Genomic DNA, 18,321 nt, shown 5'->3' with positions numbered 1-18,321 from the left:
GTGAGCTGGGTCAACCCATCTGCATCCCTCAACGTGAAGGATCAACTGAAGGACTCTTAACCAGTAAAACTATACTACATTAGAAATAGGCTAACATAAATCAGAGGGACAAGACTGTTAACTCCTGAGGGAAGAGGACTATTCACAAGATTAGTGGCTTTTTCAAAGGAAATGACTTGTCACTCTTGGTCAGGGAGACTGGTGCTCTCCTATTACAAAGCATGAGCACAGGTATAGTCACTACTTCACAACCATGTGAAGATTTGAAATGACTCCAATTAAATAAATGTGAATATTTACAATTCCTCAGCCACTCTTGGCCCAATCAGGTCTAAATAGGGAAGAATATGACATATCTTTGACCACTCCATATTCAGAAGACCAGCCTTGTGATCAGTACCATAAAAATATAGGAACTAATCAGAAGTTCATTTCTACCTATCAAAAACTTACCAAACCTTTTAAAATTTGGTACTTTTCTCTTATCCTGACAAAATTTTTCTTCTACCCTGCCCCTAGAGTTCAGCTGATTTCAATTATTCAAAAAAAAATTTTTTTTTAAAGGCTTTTGTCACTTGCTAAAACCAAGTTTCCATCTCTATGGATACAAACTCAAGTTAGTTGAGATAACTTTGCAAACTAAGACTTCATAACCTAATAGTATTACCATGGCTCTAAGGATAATTAAAAAACAATTTCACAATACTACAAATAATCAATAATCCCACTGTATGAAGAAACAATACTACATGAGCTCTATCTAAAAGGGTCCTATGACTTTGCTAACCTAGCTAATTTTAATGGTTTCCCATATGTTTAAAGTCTGTTGTTACTAAGACCTAGATGGCTGTAAAGCATACTGGTGAGTTAATATCCTAAGAGTCCTCAGTAAGAGAACTCAGTAAAATGTGGTACAGGAATTGCACCCTGGACTCAGACAAATATAGTTCCCAAAAGTAATGAAACATCCTCATCACAAATATCCTAATGGGTTTGGAGTATGTGCCCCAAAATGGTATTGGAACAAGGGTCCCATAAACCCAACTGATCTAAACTGCCACTGTTTTAACATTCACCAGCCTAAAGGAGGGAAAGAACAATCCTCAACTTAAGAGATTTTGAAAGTTTAATGAGAAATTAAAAAAAGAATACAAATAGAAGTTTGCTTTCTTTAATGTTGTACAAAAATGCATGAGTAGAATCAAAAGTAAATAAACACTATCACATTTGTTTACACCACTCTCTAGTTCCTCATATGAACTTTACTATTCAAACAATAGAAAGTAGGCGACAATTTAGGGATTGGGAAAGGGATAAAACCAAAAAAAAACTTTACTAAGACATTTATTCTTCTACACTGTGTATAGCTGTGCTCACAGAGACGGCTTCTTTTTCTTCTCCTCTGCTGCAGATATTCAGTTGTATATAAAATTGAACCTGAATTTTAAAAAGAATAATACCTTTATTAAAAACAGTATTAGTTACATCGTTCCCACTTTAGATGATAAGGGAATGTATCAGGATGTTTCTACCCTCCCTTGACATGTTTACCATTTTGTACACCAAGACACATTTCCCCTCACCAGTCATAGCTTCTACATTAAGTGTTGCTGGATATTTATAATGGAAAAAAAAAATTTAAGACTGTATTTGATTATCAAGTTCCTTGGAGGCAGAAAAAGTTTTTCCATGTCCTATATGTCTCTGTATTTGATCACTCAGCACAGTTCCTGCACCTGACAGTAGGATTTTAAATGAACATTTTTCTTTTTTCCATATATCATACTTCAACTTATAACTCATCAAGAGGTCAAAGTGAAGGAACAAAAGGTCAAGTTTGATTAGTGACAAAGTAGACTGATTTCATATTCAGTAAGCTTTCATACAAGGATACAATCACTACTTAAGTTGTTTTTAAACTAACATTTATTCAGTACTTACCTGGCACTGTTCTAAATATCTTATGTATTGCTTCACTTGTTCCTCTCACAACTATGAAGAAGAGACCACCATTCCCATATTCAGATGAAGAAACAGGCAAATAGGTATAAAAGTTTGTCTAAGATCACATTACCAATATTGAGGGTGGAATTCAAATCTAAACACTGATGTAGATTCTATACCCATAATCACAATGGTATTATGCAATTCTTATCTATGATTCTAAAGACTGCAACCAATATAACCTTTTAAAAAATCCATTTCTTTAACAAAATCAACTTATCTGTCTAAAAATTCAAATTCAATGTAAAAAGTTGGAAATGAATCTCATATGCCCCAATTTAAGCCAAATACAGTAAATTCCAAAAAGGAAAGAGATCATACCAAGAGATTCAATTTCCAGTTTTATACAGACAACTCCCTTAATTTACACAGTTGACTTATTTCACCAACTCTTTTTTGAATGAAGCCCTCAAGCTTAACTGTAGAGACTATCAGGTCTCAGGAAGGACAATTACACAAATGTCAGAACATCATGCCAATTGGCTTACGCTTAACACGTGTCCATCTACTGTCTTCGTTTCCTTACACACTAGATTTTGTGAACTGCCCCTTCTCAAGTGGCTCTGAATATTTTAAATTTAACAATTTATATGGATGAATCAAAAATGTTCAACTTTCCATACCTGCTCAACAGCTGAGGGAGACTAGAAATGATGGGTCCATATCCTGGTGCATTGTCATATAACTCAAACAATGGTGCAGCTACCAGTTTATAATTTTTAGGGACTGCAAACAATGCTAAAATAAACAAAACAGGATTCATTTTCTGTAACTTCTCATATAATCGCTGATTCTTTTTCATTTCAAATTAATACACAATTTTAAATCTGAAAAACACTTCTAATTTCTCATTAATACATTTTTGGTTGTGTCTTTTAAGCTAGAGATCAGTCACACATTTCAAAATGATTCTCTTAAGAGATCCATAATATTAACAACACGCACACCTTGATTATAAGTACTGCTCTGGGAGAAAGGAGAAAACAGCCTTAGGGTTATAATTCATTCTGAATCCCATTATAAAACTATTTTAAGAAATGGAATCATTCCTTGTTAAATCACATGACAGGCCTAAAAAAAATTTTTTTTTTTCCTGCGGTGCTGGGGATTGAACCCAGGGACTTCTACCAACTGAGCTATAGACCCAAGATTTTTTGTTTTTTGATAGAACCTCTCTCAATGTTTTCACAATAGGAAAATCAATAACAAGAGCTGAATAATTATTAAAAATACCATAATCTGCAGGGTACAGTGATGCTGACCTTAAACCCAAAGGCTTTGGTGGCTGAGATCAGAAGTTCAAGGTGAATCTCAGCAATTTAGTGAGGACCTAAGCAACTTAGTGAGACCATATCTCAAAATAAAAAATAAAAATGGCTGGGGATGTGGCTCAGTAGTAAATTGTCCCTGGGTTAAATCTTTAGCACCCACCACCCAAAGAAAAATACTACTAAAACCTGGCATATTAGGCTCTAAATTTACATTTCCCTCAGTACCATGACTGGCATAATTAAGAGAAAGTAAAGTCTGCATGAACATCATGCTACGTGTTTTTGGTTTTACAATAAATCAGAAAAACCCAACTAAACACAAATAGAAATCTTGAAAACATTCTGCAAGTGTTTAGATACATGCCTTCAAAAACAAAATAATTTACCTTTCTCTTGAAGTTGAACCAGAAACAACTTCTTATGTTCCTTAGGCTTCGTAATGTGTGCTGGAATATATGGATACTAAAATAACAAATGAGAGTAATTTGTAGTTTTCAAGACTGACAATTCTTTCTACCTCCCTGCCTTTCATTATCAATTTCTCACATTTCAGACACTAAGGTCAACTATGAACCCTTCTCAGACTAAGTTCCTTGCATTCTGAACACATTTTTAATTTAACATGTCTCCATTATTTGCATTTATTCCTTTATGTTTACTTCCCAATACAGTGTAAACTGATGATAGAATACTACTTTCTAGTTTTCCATTCACTGGGACCAATACCTAACAGATGTACTAGTAAATGTTTTCATACATATAAAATAACAAGTTGTAAATCAGTCAACCATTCAAGGCAACTAAATATGTAGTCACAGAATTTATGGCCGTGAGAAATTTACAATATGATGAAGTTATTTTAGTGTCATTACTGTTTTAAAATATCATTACAAGGTTAAATGCTCTAGAATCTTACATGGAACATGTTTACTATGGTAAAAGTTTAAATATAGCCTGTGAGGTATTTGATGAGATGCTGTGTGTTCCTTCCCACAACAACCCTCCCAGCTACACATACATAGCACATGAGCACATGCTTCAGAATCACTAGATTACCAGGTAAGTAAAGGTCTGCCCGTTGGACAAAGTATAATTGCCTGGTAAAATGGAGACAATATTTTAGATGATTTAAAGGGATAAAAAGAATCAGAGAAGGAAACTACTATTCAAGAATGAGTAATTTTAGGGATGGGGGCATAGCCCAGTGGTAGACTGCCTGACCAGCATATGCGAGGGCCTAGGTTCAATCCATTAAAAAAAAAAAAAAAAAAAAATCCGACATAAAGAACCAAAAAAAAAGATGGGATTTCCTCCCCCAACCCTACGATGTATATTTTATTAAAACCTCTGCTATGTCTTCCCACAATACATTCAGAAATCTATTTTGCTTCTGGAGTTGTATTTGAAGGCAAGAGAATGAAAAGTGCTCAAAATAGACCTAAAGGGAAGGTGGGATAAAAGCAGAAGCTGCCAAAAGGAGGTATTATCATCATCTACATTTTATATAGGAACTTCTACTAAAAAAGACCAAGAACTTTCCCAAGATTACTCTGCTAAATAGTGAACCAAAATTCAACAGCATCTGTTCAACCCTTATCTAATTATAAAAGTCTATGTTGCTTCTCATTGTGTCACTCACTGGCACCTAACCAGAATTCAGGTTAGGTTCGTTATACATCACAGCCATCCCTAAAGTAAATGATTTGAGGCAATGCCCAAGGCTTTGGAGGTCCGCTACACTATCATGAAAACTAGACACATTAGCAGCAGAAGGACAAACACATTAGCAAAGAGCTGAGAAGTAACTTAAATAGCACATACTGGGGCAGAGGGGAACACCAGTGGTTTACATAGAACAAAATCTCCCAAACCATGACCAAACTAAAGTGAGTGCCATTACCTTAATTTTGCCCCTTAGATGCTGCAAGTTTAAGTCTTTCTTCTATAGTCCTAGATTTAATATCTAATCCAATTACACTCTACATGAAAAGACTGTAGGGAGCAGATGTTATAACTTCTTCCCACTGAGGCCTAACTAAAATTCCAGGTTCACGAAATAGTCATACAATCCTGTTGTATCTGATACTGCCAGGGTTTCAGCAGAGGGAATGTTCTAGGACAAGGGTAGGGGAGATGGATGAGGGTATTCAGAAAGCAGCCTAGAAAGCACTTTCAATTAGATCAAAGAATGTTCAGAAAACAAAAAAAACCAGTGAAGAATAATTGCTCTACACATTTTATTCTTTCCACATTTTTCATTGGTGCATTACAGTTGTACATAATGATGGGATTAGTTTGCTCTATGTATTTTTGAACCAGAAACTTTGCTATTTCTGTATGGAATTATAGCCAGGACACAGATGTATTCATGGCAATTCTCAGGCAATGTGCACAAGCACTGGCTCCATGCTCTGTGACCTCCTATCCCTCTGCTACACAAGGCAGTCAAATGGAAGAGGACAGACTCATTTTTCATTTGGCCAATGTTTTGTATAATACTTGACCTAGAACATTCTGTCATGCAAAGAAGCTATCTGCCAAAAGAAATCAAGATCCAACTTAAGATGTTCCCTCCCTAGCCAAAGTAGGAAAATCTAAGCATCAATAACAGTATCAATCATTACAATAGATCAAAATACATCAAATATATTAAAATCTTAAGGTCATACTGACACTTCAAAAGGTTGCTGAAACACATTTAAAAAAAATTTTTTTTTAGTTGTAGATGGACACAATATCTTTATTTTTTTAATGTGGTGCTGAGAATCAAACCCAGTGCCTTACGTATGCTAGGCAAGCACCACTGAGTCACAACCCCAGCCCCTGAAACATGCTTTCTGTGCCCAATATGACAGTATCTCATTCTTCCTTAGATTTCAGGAAAGCTGTGTTTGGAAGTGTTGGAAAATTCCCTGCTTGCTGCTATTGTTCTGCTCCCTGTTTTTCAGTGTCTGAGCTCTTCCAAAGCCTGGAACATCTCTCAACTCATGCCAAGACCCAACATGAATGTGCAAGGGAAGGGAGTTAACGTTAACTCTCACCCAATGGGGAGAGAGATCTCTGGCCTTTTATCTTTCTTTTCCTTCTTTCTTTGTGTGTAAACCAAAACTTTATTTGCTCATTTCTTGCATTTGAAGTACTCTTTAAAGACATCCTTGACCTGAGATTCTTTGCCATAGTCCTTAACCACTACAAAACTGCAATCAGCCACTTTAAGAGATTTGCCTTCTCAGTCAATTTGACAGAAGCCTACCTATTCCCCTAGTTTCTTGTTCTCATTTACCTTTATCAGGCTGACATTACGCTCAGCACAAAGGGCCTCCGAGAATTTGACATACATAGGCTCATTACAGTTGGATGCAAGCACACAAAGATGGGCTTGTGGCTTGTCTAAGGCTCTGGCAGCTTTGCAAATTCCATGTGAAAGGCCTTCATGGATGAAGGCAGTATTCAGTATTGATGTCCATTATACCTCCAGCTATAATGCCTTCCCCGACCATGGAAGTAGGTTATGGGTAAAGCCAATCTTGAATGTGCCTGAGTCTCTATAGGACTCATCAGCAGCAGGGAAAGTGTCTACCCTCCATATTTCTGATGGGCAATTATGAAGTACATTCCACATGGCTGCTGATAGTCCTTAGCAGGATTCATTTGGCTGCCCTCAGTTGTAATAAAATCAATAATGTTGGGTCAACAGCCAGCAAAAACTGACGGCTTTAGTCCCCTCCCCCCCCTTTTTTTTTAAAAAAACTTCTGCAGTTGCTACTCTCCCTCTCCTCATTTCTGCTTCCTATGATCACTTCCCAGAACTATTTGCACCCAAGTCTATATCTTTATTTTGAAGAAAGTCATCTTTGGAGGATGCTAAATAATGAACTCATTCTTCTGAAAACTGGTAAGTAAAAGCAGCAACTATTCTTTCTTATACAAATTATAGACCTCTTTATAAATAAAAAGAAATTTCTCTTTACATAAGCATTACAACCCTAATGAATTCACAGATCCAGGAAATTATCAATGAGCTAAACTTATTTACCAGCCTCTAAGATGACACCCAGTGATCTCTGTCTCCTGACAGTGACACCTTGGGGAGTCCTCTCCCAATATGTAGAGTGTGCTCAATAACATACATCAGAATCAGTGGAATTCCACTGTAAAATAAGGTATAACAAACTGTAAGCTTCCTCTGTGGGCACTTTCACTGTCACTCACCATCTCTTGAATTACAAGCTCTGAGGAAGCCAGTTGCCGTACTGGCAGTTATCCTTTGGAGATGTTCTTAAACAGGGAACTGAGGGAAGCCTTGGGTCAACAGCCAGCAAAAACTGAAGTCTTTAGTCTAAAAGCCCAGAAGGAACTGAGCAGTCAATTACATGAGAGCTTGGGATCAGAGCCTATCTCAGTTTAATCTTGTGATGCAGTTCCGGTTGCCAATTTAACTTCATGAGACCCTGAGCCAGAACTACCCAGTAAGACCCAGATGCATAATCCTGGGAAACTGAGATAATACGTTTCTATTGTTAAGTCCACTAAATTTTGAGGTATAGGTTGAGTATGCCTTATCAGAAATGCTTAGATCAAAAGTACTTCAGATTTTTCAGATTTTTGGAATACCATTAAAGACTTTACCAGTTGAATATACCTATTTAAAAAATCCAAACTTCGGGGCTGGGGAGATAGCTCAGTTGGTAGAGTGCTTTGCCTTGCAAGCACAAGGCCCTGGGTTTGATCCCCAGCACCACAAAAAAAAAAAAAAAAAAAAATCCAAAATTCTAAAATCTAAAACGTTTTGAGTGTCATGTCAACCATAGCATCCTGGACTTAAATGTTTGGATCAGGAATGCTCAACCTGTAATCTGTTAAACAGCAATAAATAAATAATAATTTATCACCAGTGATAAGCCTTGTTGCTACCTCTTCTCCCCACAATAAGCCTGAATTCAATCTTTTGATCAAATTATCAATTTATAGGACATATAGGAGAAAGAATTACATGCTCAATGATAAAAGGTGGATGCAATGAGCAAAGGAAACATTAAGACTTTAAATAGCCTGTTTTCATTAACGAATTACAAGGAAAAGAGATGAACAACCTGCAGGTGTTAAAAAAGAAAAAACTATGCTAATTGGAACAAATATAAAATAAAATAGAAATAATCAGAAGAAGTAAAAATAGTGTCTACATATTTGATATTATAAAACTATTTCTCATTTTTTAGTATAATAATGGTAGTATCATGGTTATATTTAACAGGTCCTTACCTTTTATGATTCAAACCGAAATATTTACAAGTGAATTAGCTAGGATTTGCCTCATAATTATCTAGGTGAGGGCAGGGGGACTGGGGCAACAGGAGGAGAGAGCTGATGAAAATATGTTTGACCATGAGTTGCTGGTAAAGGTGAATGGCAGTAACAGAATTCATGTATTACTAGTCTCTGTACTTTTGTAAACTTAAAATTTCTTCCTATAAAAGAAAAAAATATGTGGCTTTGTCCTTTGTTAACTAAATAAAGGAGGGGAGAAAAGAAATTTCAAGTCAAATAGTACTTTGATAATTTTTTAGATGTCTAGAATTTAATCAGCTTTTTTGTTTCTCCAAATGCCCAGCAAATATAACTGAACACTGACCTGAGGAGGTTCAAAATTTGGCCTCCACCAGTTACCAATGCAGTCATCAATGACCCAATCTTGCAGGACTCCATCTTGACGACCCAGTATCTGTCAAAAGAAATGATACAGCTAGTAAACTAAATATACGTACTCATGAACACCCTTCTTTGATGAAGAGACTATTTCTGGCAGCAATCCTAGTAGAGACATACAGCTAGTTAATGTGTCTTCCTTATGTACTTCCTCTCTATAATTCCTTGTTTATTATTAACCATGTCACTCTGCCCAAGGTATACACTGTTAGTTCAGAATTAGCATTCTAGTATCAACATAATGTTATAGGCCAACAAACCTGTTGCTGTGCCCTGGCTATACACAGAAAACCCAAGGTCATCAATGACATCAACCAGTAATAGAACAGTTTCTCTAGAATCAACAGAGCTTCTATAAATCTCTACCTAACCAAGTTACAGAAATATTTTCAAAATACACAATTTTCATTTTTATTATTCTGTAACATTAAACTTAATTTGATCGAAATTGTAATCTCCACATTTTCAATGGTCAAAAATGGTTCTAGGGCTGCGGATATAGCTCAGTTGGTAGAGTGCTTGCCTAGTTGCCTAGCTATATTCCCAGCACCACCAAAAAAAAAAAAAAAAAAAAAAAAAAAAAAAAAAAGGTTCTATAAGGGTTCTATAAGATTTATAGTAAGAAAGGGAAGTACCTGTCCCGCTTCACCTATTCCCACTGGCTACAACATTCAACTCAGCTGTTTTTTTTCTCTGTTGCCTGTATATTTTAAATATACTGTTTAGACTTATAGGAAACTTGCAAAGATAGTTCAGAGACTTCCCATGTGCTCTATACCCAGTTTCTCCTATTGTTAACTAATAAACCAATACCAATACATAATTACCAAGTGAAATCCATACTTCATTCAGAAATCCTTAGTTTTTTCATCTAATGTCCTTTCTGAGTCCTAAGATCCCATTTAAGATATCACAGTATATTTGGTTCATCATTTCTCCTAAGGCTCCTTCTAGACTTTGCCAGATTTTCAGACTTTCCTTGTTTTTGATGATCCTGACAATTCTGAAGTGTACTGGTCAGCTTATGTAGAATGTCTCTCAATTAGACTAAGGTTATGGATCTTTGGGAGAAGACCACAGAGGCAAAGTGCCACTCTTAACCACCACATCACGGGTACGTGCTATTAACACCACTTATCACTAATGCTAACCTTGATCATCTGGTTGAGGTAGTGTCTGTCAGAGTTCTCCAATGTAAAGTTAAATTTTTAAAAACATTCTTTTATGACCATTTCTTCATTACTTTTCATTTTTATTTTATTTGGGTGAAGGGGCTAGAGATTGAACCCAGGGGTGCTTAACCAATGAGCTACATCCCCAGCCCTTTTTATTTCTGTTTTGAAATAGGGTCTCACTAAGTTGCCGAGACTGGCTTTGAACTTGTGATTTTCCTGCCTCAGCCTCCAGAGCTGCTAGGATTATAGGCATACACCACCACATGGGGCTTACTTTTCAATTTTAAAAACCTAAAAGAACCCTATTATCTCCCTCCATTATACAAGAGAATTTAGGTATTAAAACCATATCACCCACTCATACTTTTCCTCCCTACATCCTATCCTCTCATTATCAATAAATTAATATACCTAGGTAGATCAATCACAAGAGTGATTAGTAAAAGACAATTATAGTTCCTTACTTGTACAACTATTTTTATCAGAGTTGATAACTGACTTCATTTACTATCGCTACATTCATTCCCACATTAAGAGCTCAAATTTCTTTTCAATTTAAGCATCAAATTACACTATCAACTGCACTTTTTCAGAGATGATCTGTTCCAATCTGTACTAGATGCACTCAGCCCTGCTTCACAGCAGGAGTTTTAGGGCTTCCCTTGGCCTTTCTCCTACAAAGCTGGATGTTCTCTAATATTCTGAATCCTATATCTTCAGTCTTAGTTTCTCTTTCATTTTGGTAGTAAAAACCCTCTGTAGTTTCCTAAGCAAAGGTAAACAGAATAGCTTTTGAAACTCTGCATGTCTGGAAATAACTATTTACCCACACCCTTGACTTATAATAGTTAAGACAGGAAATTCTAGGATGGAAATAACATTCTCTCAGAACTATGAAAGCATGCTCTAGTATCTTTTGGCTTCCAGTATTCTTTGTGGGCAGTCTGATGCCATTTCTGATTTTGATGCTTGTACTTAATGTGTCTGGCTGTCCAGCCACTCCCCTCCATTTTTGGAAGCTTTGAGAACCTTCTGTCATCATTGATCTAAATTTTCAAAATGATGTACCTTTGGATGATTTTTATAAATACTCCTCATAGAGGGCAGCCAGGAGGTCTTTTCAGACTCAAAACTTACGTGCTTTGGGCTTGGGACACTGTCTCAAATTATGCTTTGCTAATTCTTATTTCTCAGTTCTATATATCTATTGTTATATTGGTCACTTTAGAATGAACCCAAATTTTATTTTTTTCTCATCTACATCCTTTTTATCTTTTTTCTTTCACTTTCCAATAGCATGAACTAACTTTTAATGAACCACTGAGCTTTTCTGTCCTAACATTTTTAAAAATATTCATGAGGTTTTATTTGGGGTTGATTAAAGTCTTTTTTTAAACAACCTTTGTCTCATAGATGCAACATCTCTTATTGCACCACAAAAACTAATCAGTTTTGTCACAATTTTCCACTTGAATTCCATTTTTTTAAAAAATGTATGTATGTAAGTAGTTTTGTAGTACTAGAGATGAAGTCCAGGGCCCTGCTCATGCCAAGCAAGCACTCTGCCAATGAGCTACAGCTCCAAACCCCCTTTTGCTTCTTTTTTTCTCTCTTTCTTGTTAAAAATCTTTTCCCACAAGCCTCGCATACTTGGTTATCTGCTCACAAATAAGGGTAAAGCATTAAGAGGTTTAATTGACACCTCTGGGTGAAGGAATGGCAGGGCTATGCTATTTCTTTAGGAAGACCCCCAAACAGCATCACTTGGAAATTTTCCTTGGAATGGTCACTCTCTCTAGAAACAAAATCTTCAGCCTTCTGCCTGGGTTTATAAGCCTAATTATTAACATTCCATCAGCTGGCAGAAGACTTTTTGTATAGTTCTCTGATCCAATCTATACTAGATGCTCTGAGCCCTGCTTCAGTGTTGGAGACCAGAGTCACATTATTCAACATGGAAACTTCTCCTTATCTCCTAAATCTTTTTATTGATAGGCATTCTCTGATTCAATTGCTACACAGAATCAATCCCCAGCCACACTGCCTAATTGTACAGAGAGAGAAAGACCATCTAGGTATATAAATACATCTTATATAAACTTTCAACCTGTCTAGCTTTCAACCCATTAAGGTATCCACCTTGAAAAATAACCTGACACCTCTAACTCCTCAGACTGGTGTTCTTCAGTCCTGGATTCTACTCTGCCCTCCTTCTGGGCTGAGGATTCTGCTAAGTCAATTATGATTTGCCCTTCTGCTCTCCAGCTTCTCCAAAGATGTTGTAATCTTACATTGTCTCATTTTGCATTCCTTCAATTCTATTGGATTTATATATTTTTAAAGATATCCCTTTCCTATCTTTTTGGTGGGGTTTTCAGAAGAAGCAGAGGTACACAGACAGATTCAATCTACCATATATAGATAAGTTCAAGCACAGGAAATTAAGTTATAATGCCCTTAAAAACTACTAGGAAAAACAAACCAGTAAGTTGATCGTGACAAAGTAAAGTTCTCCTTTACTTTTCTGTGCATCAAAGGTTTTGCAGAAGGTATGGATTGATTTTGCTATTTAGAGGAAGACTGAATGTTAAAAATAAAAAAAATTAATAATGAAAACAATCTACAGTCTCAAAATTCTTCAGTATCTACATATGTGAATTCAACTATGAAGAGGCAGACATTAGAATGATTTTAAAAAGCACAATTTGGGGAAAATTTAAAAGATATATACACACACATACTATATAAAATTATTCAAATTTTAAAGACTTATTTTGGAACAAAACTATGTCCATTCAAATCTCCAGCTCCACTACACACTAGTTGTACAATAGCAAGTAAACTATTCAAACTATCTGTATCCCAGTATCCTTAAAATAGGATTAGTAATAATAGTACCTACTTCCCAGAGCTGCTGAGATGATTAAAGGAGCTACTGCATGTAAAGCATCTAGAACACTGTTCAGCACAGTTAGTTCTAGGTAAATGCTGGGATTTTATTTATCATTATTGTTACATCAACACCTCAATTTTTAAAATATTAAGATAAACTTTAGGTGTAAGTTCAACTTTCAGAAAATAAACATATACTAACACTCGGGTTTAAGCTGTATTTATTGAGAACTATGTATTCAAAATAAACATCCTTCTCATAAGACAAGACAAAACCTAATTATATGTAAGTTGATGGTATTCAGATGGACAATTAAACTGTCAAAGTGGTTAAACAGAAAAATACCTCTGTCATTAAGCGTTTCAGTCCTTCAACTTCATCTTCTCCTGGGTTAAGTTCACCACCTGGTCTGTATAAAGGTTAAGAATTTCAGCTTTCAACTTAATACAATTTGGGGATAACAAGAATATAATAGTAATTATTTATCTCTGTGTCACATAAGGCACTCGGAACAAACAAATGTCAAAAGCAGAGGTAAGAACATTCTGGAAAGTCGAATTCGTAATGTTAATTCACTTAACTCACCAGAATAACAGTATATAGTGCTGGTTTTAAACAGAAAAAAATATAGAAAACAGTATAAACATAAAGGTAACTACTGAACACCAATTCATCCCAATATTCTCTCTAAAACCTATTTCATAATGGAGTCTAGAAATGCCCAGAAAGCAATAGATCACATTCTTTTGATCTGGACATTTTTCAAGAATTTCAATCTAAATTTCTAAGAACTCTCTTTTTGGTATAATCAATCAAAAAGCTGTGGGCCAAGTAAACATCAAAAGATTTATGAGATCAAATGACTGTATTAAAATGAGACTAGAAAACATCATTCTAAGAAAGAAATAACATCAATTGCTCTTAGTAATGCTATAGTGACATCTGGAAACTGAGCTTGAACTAGTCTGTTTCATGGGGTTTCCATCATTAACATCAACAATATATAGAAATGTGCAGATTTCTGGTTAGAAAAATAAATGAACACTGCCCTGGAGAAAGCACATGTGGTTATTTTCTTTCAAAAGACTACACTAAACAGTGTTTATTGAAATGAATAAATGACTAAGGATTAAAACTGTTGCATAAAACATCCAACCTATTAAAAGTTATCTTGCTGTTAATTCAAACACCACTTACAATTTGAAGAAAGTTGTTCCCAGCTGTAGCAGTAACACATGGGGTAGCCGGTGCTCATGTACAATCAAAACCCCTTCTACAGTCCTTCTCATTCCAATTTTATCAAATTCCTCCCTCATGCGCTGAAATCTGGCTGCAACAGAGCTGTCCTTCTCATAGAGAGGCTCTTTTGTACCAAAAGTATAATTGGTAAGAGGGTACCTGCAATCCAAAAATAAACATCTAGTTCGAGAACTGATAACCATAATTTGCCATAACAGATACCAACTACATCATAATAAAACATGATCAAAAGTATATCTACTGTGCTCAGAGACATAGGTTTTGTCCAAAGTTACATAACCAACTAATGAAACAGCAGAGAATAGAATATTGCTCTTTGAAGTTTTGAAGTCAGAGAACCATTATGATCAAGTGGCTACTCCACATATGAACTTTCAAGCATAGATAATGCTATTCTAAGATCCTTAAATGCTCAGAGAGTAGTTATCAGAAATTGATAATACTTTGGTTTCAGATCATGGCTGCTATACCAATAATTGCCATTCCTCTAATGCTCTAATCATAAATTTTATTAATTATAGAATTTTTCCTAGATACTGAGCATTTCTCTAATTATTTTCCATTTCTCCCAGTCAACTATCCTCAGATTTTTCTAGCACCAAAACCTTTTCCATATCAATTTCCCTATGTTCTTTTCTTTCCTCTCTAAACCTACTGAGAAGTCTTCTTAGCCTTCTGCAATTATACTGTTCAGTCTCCTTATTCTTTCCCTCTTTGAATCTTCTACCCATTGTATCTAATCTGAAAACGCTCTTCCTTTATCAAGAACTCAAAATATGGCTTATACTGTTGAAGACAGCTGTCATCTTACCTAGTACAGACCAAATTTTTCCTTAAAGAGTTAAAACTCCACATGTATATCTTATCACAAACCACCTTGGAATACCTTGATTATAAAATACGTTTTTTATAAAAATGTCTTGGCCACATTTGACTATTCCCAAGTTTATTCATTCTATCAAAAATCCTTGACATTAATAGTCAACTATAAACCCAATCCACTCAGCTGTCCTTTTAGTTTTTTGGGTTTTTTTTGTTTTGTTTTGTTTTTGTTTTTTGTTTTTTAAGGGAAATGAGCCCAGGGGCACTTTATCACTGAGCTCCATCCCCAGCTTTTTTTTATTATTATTTTGAGACAGGGTCTCACTAAGTTGGTGAGGTTGGCCTCAAATTTGTGATCCTCTTACCCTCTAGGGTAACTAGGATTATGGGCATGTGCCAATGGGCCTAGCCACTCAGCTATTCTTGAAAAGGAAAATCAAATTTACCAAAACAAAAAGTTACCTTAATTCCAGAAGCCAAATTCTAGGCAAAAATGAAGTAGCTTTAAAATATCAAAAATATGCCACTCCCAGTTTGCACTAAAGATTATAAGGAACTTTTTCCAGTAGACCCAATGATAAATCTAACACTGTCAATATTATCAGGAACAGTTATCTCACACAGCTCCATGTCAGGTAATTTTTTTTAAAAATACTTCACATTTAGTTCTCACAAGCTGAATTAGAAGAATAACACATCTCTATTGAAAGAGCCAGCTCCCATATCAAGAAGGAGATGTCATCTAGATGAAATGTTAGAATTTTCAGCTATAAAATCAAAGTGCAGCCCAGATACACACTATCTACTATAAGCATCATAAAACAGGAGCTGGCTACATCTTCCTTAACACTCTTTATTCTGTATTAGGCACACTGTCTGGTACAAAGTAAGCATTCACACAGTATTTCATAAATGAAAATATCCTGGGGAGAGGGGATGTTTTCAATTGAATAGATCTTTACTCAGCCAGGAGAATTGATGTTTAAAACACAAGGATTCTTTCTAAATATAGCATTTTTACAAAAGGAAAAGTATTGTAAATCAATCCATAACCTTTTTTTTTAAAAAATATACTGAGGATTTAACCCAGGGGCACTTTACCACTGGGCTACATCCTCAGTCCTTTTTATTTTTTGAGACAGGGTCTTTCAATCTACTCATAACTCTACTGGAGCAAAAATTAAAACATTCTGTTCAAAGCACCAATTCTACATAATGGTCTGTTGCAAACTGATCCAGTAATCAAGTAATCAATGCAAAAAAAACCAAAACCCCAAGTGGGTCCTAGTTCACATGACTGAAAGTAACCCAGAAGCTGTGCCTTCGTACTTTTTTAAAAGAACACTTGTCTTCTCCATTTCATAGGAATCTTATGAGAACTTTTAACGTGTCATCCAATTAAAGTGTCACTACATGTTAATGTAAGAGCTAAGAAGGTTTTAACTTGTATACACAACTATCAACTAATTCCAAATTTTACTAACTTTTTTTTTTGGGTGCTGGGGATCGAACCCAGGGCCTTGTGCTTGCAAGGCAAGCACTCTACCGACTGAGCTATCTCCTCAGCCCTAAACCTAACATTTTTATTATCTAAATTTCCAAACCAGCAACTGTTTTGCCAAACAATAAAAAACATCTTTTCCATTTCAAGACACTTGTTTTTAGGAGGCAGAGGTTCTCTCACAGAGAAACACCTATATTGTTTGGTAAGAAAATCAGCAAATCCTTGCACTTTTAAAACACAAGCCAGCATAAACTGGTTACTTTCCTCCATTTCGGTCAGCACCACACTGCCTCAAAACCAAACTCTAAAAATCAACCATAAAAAGCATACTGACCGCTGGGCATGGCACATGCTTGTAATCACAGCAGCTGGAGAGGCTGAGGCAAGAGAATCTTGAGTTCAAAGTCAGCCTCAGCAACTTATCAAGGTCCTAAGTAACTTAGTGAGACCCTGTCTCTAAATGAAATATAAAAAGGGTCGGGAGGTGGCTCAGTGGTTAAGAGCCCCTGGGTTCAATTCCTTACACCAAAAAAAAAAAAAAAACATACAATTTCTTGAGCAAGACACACCTCAAATGCCAATTACTTGTACAGCAAGATTATTTTTGAAAATGATCTTGAAATGCAAATGTTTGCTTAAAGAGAAGAGTGTGCTAAAAATAAAACAGCCCACCATGTGTTCTCTGGGGCAACACTCTGATTCCTTCCACTATCTAAAAGTCCACAACCGCACCAGCGACTCACAAACTGAGGCCTACTGGTGCCGAGGATGCTGTTGCTGGGTTAGACAAGACATGGGAATGCACAGGGCAGGCCAGGTATCCCGAGCAGATAAATAAAAGGAGGTGTATTCGTAAGGCGAAATACTATACAGCACTTAGAAGGAAAAAAAAAAAAAATTAGACTTTTGCATACAGGTCCATCTCGAAATCTTACTATGTTAAAGTGAAAACTGCAACAAGGATGCTGTTACACCATTCGTTTCCAATAAAACATACAAAGCAATACCCTGCACGTGATGTGAAAGTATAAACACTGAACCGGAAGGATAAAAGCCACATTTGAAGCTGGTTACTTCTGGAGAGGTGAGGGGAAAAAAATGAGTTCAAAGCAAACTTCGATTTCACCCAGAATGACTGCATACAGAGGAAAGGGAACAAGCCCTGTTTTCAAATGAAGGAAAACTCTTCTAAGTAGGGCTCTAAGCACCTGGAACGCTGAGCCCAGGAAGGGGCCTGAGGGTAGAGGAAAGTGGCATCCCCGAGCGGGCGTCCGGGCGGTGGGGAGGCGTGGAGCCCGCCGACCCGCTGAAGGCGCGCGGGAAGGAGAAACGTCTTTCCGAGCGCTCCCAAGGGCAGGGATGCCGGCCAAGGCCGCGCCGCACTTACAGGTTGATGGTGCGCTCCAGGGTGAGGGGCTTCGTCTGCTGGATATACTTGTTGCCGAACTGGGTAACCCCCCGGGGCCAGCCCGTCTGTGAACGATTGGGTGGAACCACCGACATGCTGGCGAGCTCCGGAAATGGCGGGGAGAAGAAAGCAGGAGTCAGGGGAGACTTTCCCCGTGAGGGCAGCGGTTATCGGAGTCCCGCTCAGCAGCCGCCGCCCGCCATTAACAAATGAGCGCAATAGAAGGCGAACGCACGCCGGAAGTGAATCCGGGCTCTCTGGCGGAGGGAAGTAGAGAG

General features: G+C 36.7%; 1 protein-coding gene across 1 annotated transcript; it reads right to left on the bottom strand.

Annotated features, from left to right (window-relative positions):
• Window positions 1-1,157: 1,157 nt before the first annotated feature.
• Window positions 1,158-18,261, bottom strand: NUDT21 (nudix hydrolase 21). The gene is made up of 7 exons (XM_079117940.1): window positions 18,023-18,261; window positions 14,247-14,447; window positions 13,395-13,458; window positions 8,908-8,997; window positions 3,662-3,737; window positions 2,628-2,742; window positions 1,158-1,437 (listed from the first exon to the last, which is right to left on the bottom strand). The coding sequence occupies exons 1-7, from the start codon at window positions 18,136-18,138 to the stop codon at window positions 1,416-1,418; spliced, it is 684 nt and encodes a 227-aa protein (XP_078974066.1). The 5' UTR covers window positions 18,139-18,261; the 3' UTR covers window positions 1,158-1,415.
• Between the last annotated feature and the right edge of the window lie 60 nt (window positions 18,262-18,321).

Source organism: Sciurus vulgaris (assembly GCF_902686455.1).
Source record: "Sciurus vulgaris genome assembly, chromosome: 17".
NCBI lineage: Eukaryota > Metazoa > Chordata > Mammalia > Rodentia > Sciuridae > Sciurus > Sciurus vulgaris.
Note: the sequence above shows the minus strand (reverse complement) of the source record. Positions and strands in the feature narration are given on the sequence as shown.